Raw genomic sequence first — 13925 nt, forward strand, 5'->3', positions numbered from 1 at the left:
AATAATAGTGGCGAGAGTGGGCATCCTTGTTGAGTTCCTGATCTTAAGGGAAAGGCTTCCAGCTTTTCCCCATTGAGAATAATATTTGCAGTAGGCTTTTCATAGATGGCTTTTATGAGATTGAGAAATATACCTTCTATTCCTACACTCTGAAGGGTTTTAATCAGGAAAGGATGCTGTATTTTGTCAAATGCTTTTTCGGCATCGATTGAGAGGATCATATGGTTCCTGAGTCTTTTCTTGTTGATATGATGTATCACGCTGATTGATTTGCGAATATTGAACCACGCTTGCATCCCAGGTATGAATCCCACTTGATCGTGATGGATAATCCTTTTAATGTACTGTTGGATTCTATTAGCAAGTATCTTGTTGAGGATTTTGGCGTCCATATTCATTAGGGAGATCGGTCTGTAATTCTCCTTTTTGAGGGGGTCTTTGCCTGGTTTGGGGATCAAGGTAATATTGGCCTCATAGAATGAGTTTGGTAGTTTTCCTTCTGTTTCTATTTTTTGAAATAGCTTTAGGAGAATAGGTATTATTTCTTCTTTGAATGTTTGGTAGAATTCTCCAGGAAAACCGTCCGGGCCTGGAGTTTTGTTATTTGGAAGGTTGTTTATCACTGACTCAATTTCTTCATAATTAATTGGCCTGTTTAAGAAATCAATTTCTTCCTGTATCAATCTTGGTAGTTTATAGGTTTCCAGGAAGGATTCCATCTCTTCCAGATTGCTTAGTTTATTGGCATATAGCTGTTGATAAAAATTTCTAATAATCCTTCCAATTTCAATGGTGTTCGTCGTGACCTCTCCTTTTTCATTCATAATTTTAATAATCTGGGTCCTTTCTCTTTTCTTTTGGATAAGTGTTGCCAGTGGTCTGTCTATTTTATTGATTCTCTCAAAGAACCAGCTTCTAGTCCTGTTGATCTGCTCTACTGTACGTCTGGTTTCTGATTGATTGATTTCAGCTCTAATTTTGGTCAACTGCTTCCTCGTGGGTGGATTAGGCCTGTCCCTCTGTTGCTGTTCCAGCTTCTTCAGGTGAGAATATAAAAACTGCATTTTAGATTTTTTATTCTTTTGAGTGAGGCTTGGATGGCTATGTATTTCCCCCTTAGAACTGCCTTTGCAGTATCCCATAGGTTTTGGACTGTTGTATTTTCATTCTCATTGGTCTCCATAAATTGTTTAATTTGATTTTTGATTTCCTGGTTTATCAAGTCATTCCTGAGCAGGATGGTTCTTAGTCTCCAAGTGTTTGAGTTTCTTCCAAAATTTCCCTTGTGGTTGAGTTCCAATTTCAGAGCGTTGTGGTCTGAGAATATGCAGGGGATAATTTCAATCTTTTGGTATCGGTTGAGACCTGTTTTGTGTCCCAGAACATGGTCTATTCTTGAGAATGTTCCATGGGCATTAGAATAGAATGAGTATTCTTTGGTTCTGGGGTGTAGTGTTCTATATATATCTATGAGGTCCAACTCGTCGAGTATGGCATTCAAAGCCTTTGATTCTTTGCTTAGTTTTTGCCAGGGTGTTCTGTCTATTTCTGAGAGTGGAGTGTTGAGGTCCCCTACTATTAATGTATTTTTATTTATATGTCTCTTTATTCTGGTTAAGAGTTGGCTTGTGTATCTTGCTGCTCCCCTGTTGGGGGCATATATATTTATAATTGTCATATCCACTTGTTGAATACTTCCTTTAAGAATAATATAGTTTCCTTCTGCATCTCTAACTATAGTCTGTAGTTTAAAATCCAGTTTATCTGATATGAGAATTGCTACCCCAGCTTTCTTTTGAGGTCCATTTGCGTGAAAGATGGTACTCCATCCCCTTACTCTCAGTCTAAATGCATCTTTGGGTTCGAAATGAGTCTCTTGTAGACAGCAAATGGATGGGTCATTTCTTTTTATCCAATCTGCAACCTTGTGGCATTAAGCAAGAATTAAACCATTAATATTAAGACTGAATACTGAGAGATATGCTTTTAATGATGCCATGTTGCCAGTAAAGTCTTTGTTTGTATTGGCTGTGACTTTCTGTTCTGTATCACTCTTGGGGCCTTTTTACTTTTATAGAACCCCCCGTAATATCTCCTGTAGGGCTGGTTTTGTGGTTACAAAATTGGTTAGTGACTGGCGATTCTGAAATGTCTTTATTTCTCCATCAATTCTGAATGACAGCCTTGCTGGATAAAGGATCCTTGGTGCATGTTTTTCTCTGAAAGAGCTTTAAATATGCTCCCCCAACCCTTTCTCTCATTCCAGGTCTGTGTAGATAGGTCTGACGTAATTCAGATGCCTTTGCCTTGGTACGTGAGAAATTTCTTTGCCCTGGCCACTTTCAATACTGTATCCTTGGATCTAATATTTGCGAATTGCACTATGACGTGACGTGGCGTAGGTTTGTCGTGGTTGAGCTTGGGAGGGGTCCTCTCTGCCTCTTGGACACGAATGTTTGTTTCCCTCGCTAGATTAGGGAAGTTTTCAGCTACAATTTGCTCAAATATCTCTTCTAGACCTCTGGTTTTCTCCACACCCTCGGGGATGCCGATGATTCTAACATTGGATCCTTTCATTGAGTGTGTAATCTCCCGTAACCTACATTCGTGGGCTTGGATTTTTTTAAGACCACCTTCTATTTTGGTTTTTTCCTCTATTAACCCATCCTCCAATTCACTAACCCGTTCCTCTGCTTCTGTGACCCTGGCCATAAGAGCCTCTAGTTTTGCTTGCATTTGGCTCATAGAATTTTTAATTTCTGTCAGATTCGCTCTCATTTCTGTCCTTAGTGATTCTATATTCTCAGTAACCTTTTCGTTAATACTTTTTTCAATTCTACTCATCATTTTGACCATCGTTACTCTGAATTCCATTTCTGATAATTTTGTTACATCCATATCCATTATTTCTGTGGCAGAGGCCACAGACTCACTGTCTTTTCTTTGCTGGGTGGGGGGGGGCTTCTCCTTCTTGTCATTCTGATGAGAGAGGTTGCGGGGTTGTCCAGAGCCCAAATTATTGCCTGGGTCCCAGGCCGTGCCCCTTGTTTTATAGGGATCTTAGGGATGTGGGCTTCTTCTTTAAAGATTTTATTTATTTATTTATCTGAGAGAGAGAGACAGACAGTCAGCAAGAACGGGAACAGAAGCAGGGGAGTGGGAGAGGAAGAAGCAGGCTCCCAGCGGAGGAGCCCAATGAGGGACTCCTTTCCGGAACGCCGGGATCACACCCTAAGCCGGAGACAGGCGCTCAATGACTGCGCCACCCAGGCACCCCGGGTTGTGGGCTTCTTGATTTTTCAGCCTGCCTTCTGTGTTCTGGGGGAGGGGCCTGCTGCTCCGATACTCAGGCAACCCTGTTTGGGTAGAGTCTCCGTGTCACCTGCGAGGGGGGATGGGGACGGGCACGCTGTGAGCCGGTATTTCCAGGCTTTTGTTCTCTGGTGGCTTTCCCTCGCGGTCTGCTGTGCCTCTTCTGAGAGTCAGAGCAGCAGAGGCTGAATTGTCACAGAACAGAGGGATTGTGGCCCATTCTCCACTGATGGTCTGGCCACTTTAACTCCGTTACTGTTGGTGCTGCTCAACCCTGCAGTGTCCCGGGATGTGTGCCCCACACCTGGCGTCCCTGCCCTCACTTCCAGGGCTGGCGCGTCTCTGTCCTTTGTGTTTCTAACGCCGCCAGCTGCCCCCGCGCTCCCGGATCTCCCGGTCTCAGTCTATGCCCGGTGAGCACACCAGGATTCCGGAGTTCCGTGAGAAGCCTGGTGGCGCGTGCACCCGGTTCAGGGTCTCAGTCTGCTGTTTCGTGGGTGCCGACCGCGAGTCCACCCGCTCCCCTGTGCAGGTGGCCCACCAGCCGCCAGCCGCCCTGCGCGCACTCCGGGGGCTCCCGGTCTCAGTCTGGATCCAGTGAGTGCACCAGGATTCCGGTGTTCCACGAGATGCCTGGTGGCGCACGTTCCCGGCTCACGGTCTCAGTCCGCTCTCTCATGGTGCCGGTCCATGAGTCCGCCTGCTCCCCCGTGCAGGTGGCTGCCGCTTCCCGGTGCCCGAATGCAGCGACTCCCTCCCCCTTCCGTATATCTTCCGATATCTGTGCGCGGTTTACAGCTCCCCTCTTCGTACCTCAATACTCAGCGCTGGAGATGTTCATTTGTAGAGATCCAGATGCATCATCCTGCGTCTCAGGCTGATTCCGTGGTTATTTAGGCTGGTCTGGTACCTATCCAGCTCGACTCAGGGGACCGGCTGAAAAAGGGGTCCCCTACTGCTCCGCCATCTTAACTCTCTCTCCTGAGTTTTAGTTTTAATTTTCAGTTAGTTAACATAGAGTGTTACGTTAGTTTCAGGTGTGCAGTGTCGTGATTCAGCAATTCCTACATCACCCGGTGCTCATCATGACAAGTGCACTCCGTAATCCCCATCACCTATTTCATCCATCCCTCTGTCCCCTCCCCTCTGGCAGTTTCTCCTCTATAGTTAAGAGTCTGTTTCTTGATTTGTCCCTTTCTCTTTCTCTTTTTTCCCTTTGCTCATTTGATTTGTTTCTTAAATTCCATCTATGAGTGAAATCATATGATATTTGTCTTTCTCTGACTTATTTTATTTAGCATTATACTCTGTAGCTCCATCCATGTCATTGCATATGGCAAGATTTCATCCTTCTTATAACTGCATAATAGTCCATCGTTTAAATATACCACATTTTCTTTATCCAATCACCAATTGATGGACACTTGGGCTGCTTCCATACCTTGGCTTTTGTAAATAATGCTGCTGTGAATGAAAGTCTGATCCAGTTGCCCTTTGAGGAGATAAATTGGCTCTCAAGGATTCATGGTGTCACTTTCCAAAGCCAGATAGAAAATGATTTTTGAACTATTTGTGCTACTGTTTTCGTTTGCAGAAGTAGTTGGGTATTGATGTAGTTAATCTTATCTGGTATGCTGGACAAGTGCAACTAGCAAAGTAATCAAATGTAACTTTATTTCTGATTTTTATTTTTGTTTTCTACCAATTCTTTAGACTATTTAGTGGGGAAGCTTTTCCTCTGCCAGAGGATGAAAATGCCTCAGGTCCAATGAAGTTTTTCCTTCCTCTTGGGCAATGGAAGTCCTAAGATCATTTTAAGCCACCAACATAGTCTTAAATCTGCAACTAGAAGGACTAGTCCCAGATGTGAACCATGTGAATTCTAGATTTGATTTAGTCTTAAATCTCTCTCTTCCCTGGACTGGGGCTGGAAGGTGCAGTGGGAAGGGCATGTGTGATGATTGGCTTTCTTTCTCTGTTCTGTTTTTCTTCTAACACATTCTACAAACATACCCCCTTCTGTTAGCTAACCAGTTTTTAACCCCCTATCAGAGGCAGTGCAGGGGCAGGAAGGAGAAGTGGAAAAGACCTTACTTGATCAGGTAACTTAGTAAACAGGCTTCTTCCTATTCTCTGGCCTTAGACATGAGTAAAGACATGAATTATTTCTGGGATCTTCTGAAGCTCTTTGCTGCATGCCTCTCGCTATAAGACCCTGGTCAGTGGCCATTTAGGCCTTTTTATCCCCTGGGACTGGTTGGTACCATCCCTTCCATCAGCTCCTGATTCACTAGCAATCTAGTACACAGTGGCACAATGTTCAAGTGTCCTATTTTCTGCTAGGTGGACATTTTGGATAGGACTTAAAATGGCATCAGCCCGATTTCTCCATGATGCTTACATCCAGTCCATGAGAAACCCTCATGCAAACTCTGTGCCAACAAACAGCACCACTCTTCTGGTTAATGTTTCTTCACTCTTTGGACCTGCCTGGCCCCAAGTTGGACCCCAGTCCACCATGCCTCCCTCCTGACTTCAGGGAATGTGGGTCAGAACTCTCTGAATGTGTCCAAAGAAGCCAGTGGATGATGGTGAAGGAGGTAGCACCTCCAAGAAGGACAGCATTGGCTCTCTCCAAAGAACAGTCTTCACAAATTATGTCCCCTTCCATACTCTGTCCCCTCTTTATATCCTTGATCTGATTGAGGAGGCTAAGATCCATGGATCTAACTCTTCCACGTTTCAGAGTTACAAAAGCAAGCGAACAAACAAAAAACCCGATTATTGGGATCTTACTTTGGGATTTCATTTCTATTAAACTTTGGTGTCTAGGTAATAGCTTAATCCCCATTACAAGAGTTTGACATGAGTGAGGACTTCCTGTGATTTAGATACATCCCCTCTTTTCCCTCAACATATTCATTCTGCATTGGTGGGCAATTTCTCTTGCTCTTACACATTGGTCTTTGGAAGCCTGTACCATGGTAGGGCCAACATTTTGATCTCTCTCAGTGCAAAAAACTTATTTTTACAAAGGAGCACAAGTCATCAGACAACTAAAGGAAGCCTGAGATTTAGTCCTAGTTCTACCATTAGTTAAGCTGTTGTCTTCATCTCTGGTCTCAAGAGCTTCAACTATACCACAAGGGGTTGAATCATAAGTTATGTAAGGGTCTTTTCAGTTTTCACAGTGCACAGAGGGACACATGAGAACTGGGCAGGGCTGGGGACCTGGAAAGACATCTAGAGAGTCAAAATCCTAGCCTCCTTGATGTGGCTGAACAGATTGGAGATCACAGAAGCAATGTGGGGAAAAGGGGGAAGATATGTCTTCTGGGAAGTTATGAACCAATAATCAACAGACCCTTCCCTGTACTCCCCACCAGGCTCATCAATGAGAACGAAGTGAAACAGTGGCGAGACCAGGCAGAGAAGTTCCGGAAAGGTAAGGGGCTCTGCCTAAAGCCACTGCATGCTCTGCATAACCCCTCCCCTGCCCAGTCCAGGACCCGTTAGAGGTAGACAGACACATATTCATATTGTCTCTTCCCATTTTCTCTCCTATCCCACCCCCATCCCAGAACACATGGAGCTGGTGAGCAAGCTGGAGAGGAAGGAGCGAGAATGTGAGACAAAGACATTAGAGAAGGAAGAAATGATGCGGACACTGAACAAGATGAAGGACAAACTGGCCCGAGAATCCCAGGAGCTGCGCCAGGCTCGAGGACAAGTGGCAGAGCTGGTAGCCCAACTCAGTGAAATCTCAGTATGTGGACACCCTCCTCTCTTTACATATTGAGCTGAGACCTTCAGAATAAGGTGGGGAGAACAGGTGTGGGGAAGAGCTAAGGACCCCAGGTGAAGGAGAAATTAGAGGAAGACCTCAGGCCAGGATAGAGGGGAACTCTGAGGCTGTAAGAGTGGCTACCTTTGTGTTAATTAGAAAAACAGTGTTCTTTCCCCTGGGTGACACTGTCCCAGGAAGCACACCTGGGGAAACAGAATGCATATATCATTTTGTCCCCTGCCCCTGTGCAGGTGGATGCCCTTGAGCAGGCAATATCCTACACAACTATATGTAACATTCCTGCTATTGCATTGTGATAGCTATGGCTTTGTCCAGTGTTATGTGTGTGTGTTTTACCTAGGTGTAGTGTCTGTTTTTGTGTCTATGTGTATGTTGGATGTTTGGGATACAAAGAGGAAATGGGGGGCAAATTGTGTGTGGGAGGTGAGAGCAGGATTGGGGTTCTAGTGTAGATGAAGAATAAGGATAAGGAAAGGAATAGTGTGGTGGGGACCTGAAAGGCATCATTGCTGATGGCTTTGTCTTTGTGATTTTTCTGTCTTCCCACAGACAGGACCTGTATCTTCCCCACCTCCCCCTGGGGGCCCACTTACCTTGTCTTCCTCAATGACAACCAATGACCTGCCTCCACCTCCGCCCCCTCTCCCATTTGCCTGCTGTCCCCCACCTCCACCACCTCTTCCACCTGGTGGGCCTCCCACTCCCCCCGGTGCCCCACCGTGCTTCAGCATGGGCCTGCCTCTCCCTCCAGACCCCTGCCCTACCAGTGACATCCCACTCAGGAAGAAGTGTGTCCCCCAGCCTTCCCATCCACTGAAGTCCTTCAACTGGGTCAAGCTGAATGAGGTGAGTAACAAAGAAAAGATCACTGGGTCCATTCTCCTATAGCCAGTGCTAGTCAGCCCCATGGATTGCCTGCCCATTGTTTGTAGATCTGCCCTTCTGGGGTCTTTCTTTGGTGGGAGTAAAGGAGGGCACAGTAGATGCAGAAGATGGGACTGCTGATGCCAGACACCTCACTGTCCACTGAGAAGAACATCTATACTGGGAAGAGATAGCTTGGCCTATGCTAAGGCCTACATTGGCAAAGCCACTGGCAGATGGAATTTGTATGTGCTGAGGGGTTAATGGAAAGATGTCAATACTAGAGCATGGGCCAAGCAGGGTCACTTTCTAAACAATACAATGGCTGGGCTAGAATTTTAAGAATAGGGTGTCTTTGAGGAAAAGGGTGGAGGATATAGGCAAAGAACTTGGGCTAAGGTCTAAAAATGGTAAAGATCAGGGCAGTGTGTTCAAAGGACTGAAATGATGAGGCCATGGCAGCGGACAGGACAGCACCCTTGCCATGAAGAGTTTGATGTCAAGATGCCATTTTGGCATCCTCCTGGGGGAAGGTAGACACACTGGGTACTTTTCTAGACTGCTCAGCAGTGAGAGGCCCTCATGAATATTATCCACTAATAATCACCAATCCCAGGTGCACGTGTAGGTGTTGATTCCTCTGTTGAACTCTCATAAGCATGGAGTAGAGATGCCCTGGGTTGCATTAGACTGTTAGTAATTTAAGACCAGTTCCAGCCTGGGCCTAGCCCTGCCTCTGGTCTGTACTGAATCCTATTAGGGCCTGTGGCTTTGTCCTTGAGGTGTAACATACATGGTAACCGAGTTCAGTCAGCCTAACCCACACACATCAGCAGCAGCCATGCAGGTATCATTTTGGAGCTGGGCTAAAGGAGCCCTCTGACTTTGTTGTATGAACCTCGTGGTCTAGCTCCTGGGGAATTCATAACTGTACCATTCTATGCGAGCTCAAATGAGCTCAGATGGAGACTCAAGTGGGAAGAAGCGTGGGATTGTGAAGTAGGCGGCCAGCTCTGTGTTAACTGTCTCTCCTAATAGTAGACCAGCTAGCCAGTCAGTCCGAGGGCTGCTTTGTGTAAAGTTTTTGCTGGGGGTCGTGATGGAAAATTATAAAAGGTGAGACAAACCATTGCCCTGTAAGAGCTTTGAATCTGACAAATTAGGGATTTTGTTCAAGGAAACACCTAGAGATCCTAGGGAGAGTTTGAAGGGGAGGTTTTAACCTCCAATTAAACCAGGTTTGACTCTACTTAACTGTGCAACCTGCATAAATCACCCATTTTGTACCGCAGTTTGCTCATCTGTGAGATTTCTAAGATTCCTTCTACCTCTGGTTTTATAATTGAGGTGGAAAGACGAAGCATGAATATAGCCCATAGTCTCCTGGGCCTCTGATAACATCTCCAAGCTAAGTTGGTAAAATTTTAGAGCCACCTGTTAGCAGAATTCTGAAGCCACATGGTTGACATTTGTGACAACTGCACTGCACAGCTGCGGCCTGTGGGTCCTTCTCCACGGTTATGAGGCAAGTGGACAAATCGCTCTGCAGAACCAAAGGCCACAGGCTGTGTGGGAATGTTCGCTGTTCACTATCAGAAATAATATATATACTTCTTTGTGGTAAAAAACATTATCTCCTGTACTTACAACTTAAAACTTAAAGGGTTGTGGTTTTTTGTTTGTTTTTTGCTTGCTTGCTTTTAAAAAATGTTTAAATTTTATTATATTTGACACAAAATGTTACATTATTTTCAGGTGTACAACATAGTGATTTTGCAACTCTATAGGTTCTGCTATGGTAGTATTTCTATTTTTATTTTTTTGAGAAATCTCTATGCTGTCTTCCAAGTGGCTGCACCAGTTTGCATTCCTGCCAACGGCGCACAAGTGTTCCCTTTTCTCCACATCCTCACCAACACTTGTTATTTCTGGTCTTTTTGATTTTAGCCATTCTGACAGGTGTAAGGTGATATCTCATTGTGGTTTTAATTTGTATTTTCCTGATGATGAGTGATGTTGGGCATCTTTTCATATACGTGTTGACCATCTGTATATAATTATTATATGATTTCTCTCATCTATGGAACATAAGAACGAAGAAGATCGTTAGGGGAAGAAAGGGATAAAGAAAGGGGGGGTAATCAGAAGGGGGAATGAACCATGAGAGACTATGGACTCTGAGAAACAAACTGAGGGCTACAGAGGGGAGGGGGGTGGGGGAATGGGATAGGCTGGTGATGGGTAGTAAGGAGGGCACATATTGCATGGTGCACTGGGTGTTATATGCAACTAATGAATCATCGAGCCTTACATCGGAAACCGGGGATGTACTGTATGGTGACTAACATAATATAATAAAAAAATTAAAAATAAATAATAATAATAATAATAATAAAAGAAAAATGTCTGGTTAGGTCCTCTGCCTATTTTTTAATTGGATTATTTGGGGGTTTTTTGGTGTTGAGTTATGTAAGTTCTTTATATATTTTAGATATTAAGCCTTTACTGAATATATCATTTGCAGATATCTTCTCCCATTCAGTAGGTTGCCTTTTTGCATAATTTAAAATTTTTAAAAGGTAATGAAAAGTTGATTAGGCACCTCAGCAATTAAGGAAAATAGACAAGGCAACTTGCGTATTATAATACGCAAGTAATGAATCATGGAACTTTACATCAAAAACTAGGAATGTATTGTATGGTGATTAACATAATATAATAAAAATATTATATAAAAATAGACAAGGCAACTAATATTTTTGCAACATTTTCATCAAATAGAGCTTCGTACTTAGGATTTTCTCTGAGGTCCAGTAATAATAAAATCTATATAAATTCTTCAGGGACCTAAAGCAGGCCAGAGTTTCATTCCTGGACTGCAAAGTATGGGTCTGATGGAATGGGTAGTGGGGAGGATTCACAGGAGTTATAGACATTTCTCAGCAGGGGTGGGTGGAGGGGATTGAATAATATTTGTGGACCTATTAGCCCACTCCCAAGCTTTTAATCATGTGACCAGGAGTTAATTAAACATTTGGGCTTTAGGTTCCTGATCTATTAAATGGGGTAATTATGACATCTATATCAAAGGATTGTTGTGAGGATTAATTGACATATAAAGTACTTGGAACAGTGCCTGACACAGAAATTCATGATAATATTAGGTGAGTTATTAGTGGTGCAACCATGCATGCCTTTAAGTGTGTTATCTCACCCAGCCCTTCAACTCTGTAAGCAAGCATCACTGAAACCTGCTTCTGTTCATGTGAAATGAGCAGAGAGTAGTACCCCTCTACTTGCCAACGGTCCCACATAGTGATGAGGTTGGGAGTGCAAGCTAGCGTGCTCTGTTGGACCGCAAGTGCTCAGAGAAACACAACGAAAAGTGTTTCTGGAAAAAGATTTCTCTGGCATATAAAGGGTGTCTCTAGAGGGGCAGAAGCCCCAAGGATCTAGACTGGAGGTAATGGAGTTTTGGCCAGAGTGATGCAAAAATTAAAGTCAGGGATGATTCTACACGGTGGGCACATCAGGGTGACTTAGTGAAGTGTGGGATGTGGAGAATACTAGGAAATGGATTATGGCTCCAGAGCTCAGCTGGCTCTAGAGCTCGGCTACACCTCCAGAAGGGCTGCATATGGGATGGGGTGACATTTGTCAAGAAGGGTGGGAGAGCTGGGCACTCAGTCTGTTCTCTCAGGGGAAACTCTCCCCGGTGTTAACCATCCAGCTCTCGCATTCCAGCCCTTTCTTAGCCAGGCGTCACTGGGAGTAAAGAACAGTGGCAAGACGTACCTGTTTGGGATTTCCCGTGGACCCCACCTCCACCCCATGCCTAGACTCAGGTGGCAACCATGGAGAGCTTTTCCTTCCCTGCTTTCCTGATTCAGTTCCCCCTCCCATCTTCTCTCTGCCTCCCACATACGCCATTCCAGGAGCCTGGCTCTTTTCCCCAGTCCCCTTCCCCTACTCCACGCGTGCTCCCGTGTGTACACACACACACACAGAGTGGTTGTTTCTGCCATGAAAAGAATGTGTCTGTGTTGGGTTTGGCCAGTTGCCTGTATCCCTTGCTGCTCTGAGCTTCCCAGCCCGGCATTCCACAAGAGGGTCCCTGGCCTTAGGAAGGCCACAGGAATGTCCCCTCCCCTCCTACTCTGGCCTAGCCTTGCCTTTCCAGAGTTTAAGAAAATAAAAGTGAGTGAAAGGTATGTTTCTCTCTCTAAGCCTTGCTGAGGGGGAGATAGAGGGAGGAGGGGGTGGTGGCCTTAGGAAGGTTCCCCCGCTGCCCCCCAAGCACAGGAAGGTAGGAGATTCCATTTTAAAGGACAGCAAAGCTTGGAATGAGGCAAGGACTCCTGGGAGGACAGAAGTGAGCACCCTGGAAGGGCTGTGCTCTCTGCCCTCTGAGCCATTGTCAGGGTGCTGTGAGAACATTGGGGTGTTCTCAGCTTTGCTGAAGGAGCCTCTCCACGGGGTGGGGGTTCAGTGCCAGGGTCCCACAGAGAAGTGGGGCAGTGCTTAGGTGGAGAGACCTTGGACTGTAAACTCTTGGGCGCATCCCAACCATCCCAATGCTTGGCCACTTTTCCTGGGTCTGACCAACAGGAAGTTGTGGCAGTCTGCTGGCCTGAGCAGTCACTCTAGGGACCAGAGTGTCCCAGGCTTTGGCATTTGTCCACTTTCTGGGAATCTGGGAAAGTGGGAGGAAGACCCCCTGGGAGAGAAAATAACCATCTCAGATACGGGAAATATAGTGCGCACTGAGGATTTGAGGACCTCAAATATGTGTGGGCACTATTCCTTGCAGTGAATCTAGCCAACCCTGACCTTCAGGAAGTATGCCCTGAGAACACTGGTTTGGTTTTGTTTTTCTGGAAGGAGTTTCATACCCTCTTTTTTTTTTGTCATTGTAAATCTACATTTCTTTTTTTTTTTCAATTTTTTATTATGTTAGTCACCATACAGTACATCCTTAGTTTTTGATGTAGTGTTCCATGATTCATTGCGTATAACACCCAGTGCTCCATGCAATACGTGCCCTCCTTACTACCCATCACCGGCCAATCCCAATCCCCCACCCCCCTCCCCTCCAAAGCCCTCAGTTTGTTTCCCAGAGTCCATAGTCTCTCGTGGTTCATTCCCCCTTCTGTTTACTCCCCCTTCATTCTTCCCTTCCTTCTCCTACCGATCTCCCTGCTATTTCTTATGTTCCATAAATGAGTGAAACCATATGATAATTGTCTTTCTCTGCTTGACTTATTTCACTTAGCATTATCTCCTCCAGTTCCGTCCATGTTGCTGCAAATGTTGGGTAATCGTTCTTTCTGATGGCTGAGTAATATTCCATTGTATATATGGACCACATCTTAATCCTCTCGTCTGTTGAAGGGCATCTCGGCTCCTTCCACAATTTAGCTATTGTTGAGATACCACCTTACACCAGTTAGAATGGCAAAAACTGACAAGGCAAGAAACAACAAATGTTGGAGAGAATGTGGAGAAAGGGGAACCCTCTTCCACTGTTGGTGGGAATGCGAGTTGGTACAACCACTTTGGAAAACAGCGTGGAGGTCCCTCAAAAAGTTAAAAATAGAGCTACCCTATGATCCAGCAATTGCACTACTGGGTATTTACCCCAAAGATGCAGACGTAGTGAAGAGAAGGGCCGTATGCACCCCAATGTTCATATCCTCTTTCATACTTGCCTATCCATCACTTCTCCTTCCATTTGATTTCTGGAACACATGTCTATGTGGCCCCGTGAGAAAGGGAGAACAAGGAGGTTGTCTTTGGCCTCTGCCCTGGAAGAGTGTATCGAAGATTTGGGGAGATGAATTTACCCTTTTCTGAAGGCCTGAAAGCCTGACTATTGTAGTTTGTGCAGCTGGGAACAGGTAGAGTTAGGGAGGCATTGGATCTCTCCATCATGGAGGAGTCG

General features: G+C 45.1%; 1 protein-coding gene across 4 annotated transcripts in view; it reads left to right on the forward strand.

Annotated features, from left to right (window-relative positions):
• The window catches only part of DAAM2 (dishevelled associated activator of morphogenesis 2), a 125584-nt gene that overhangs the window by 86672 nt on the left and 24987 nt on the right, over window positions 1-13925 (forward strand). For all 4 annotated transcript variants that reach the window (XM_026482846.4, XM_048225653.2, XM_057305089.1 and 1 more), the window contains 3 exons: window positions 6699-6757; window positions 6894-7078; window positions 7670-7966. In XM_026482846.4, the coding sequence (XP_026338631.2) occupies window positions 6699-6757; window positions 6894-7078; window positions 7670-7966 (541 nt within the window). The remainder of the gene's footprint in view (window positions 1-6698; window positions 6758-6893; window positions 7079-7669; window positions 7967-13925) is intronic.

The sequence above is a fragment of the Ursus arctos genome, unplaced genomic scaffold (genome assembly GCF_023065955.2).
Source record: "Ursus arctos isolate Adak ecotype North America unplaced genomic scaffold, UrsArc2.0 scaffold_31, whole genome shotgun sequence".
NCBI lineage: Eukaryota > Metazoa > Chordata > Mammalia > Carnivora > Ursidae > Ursus > Ursus arctos.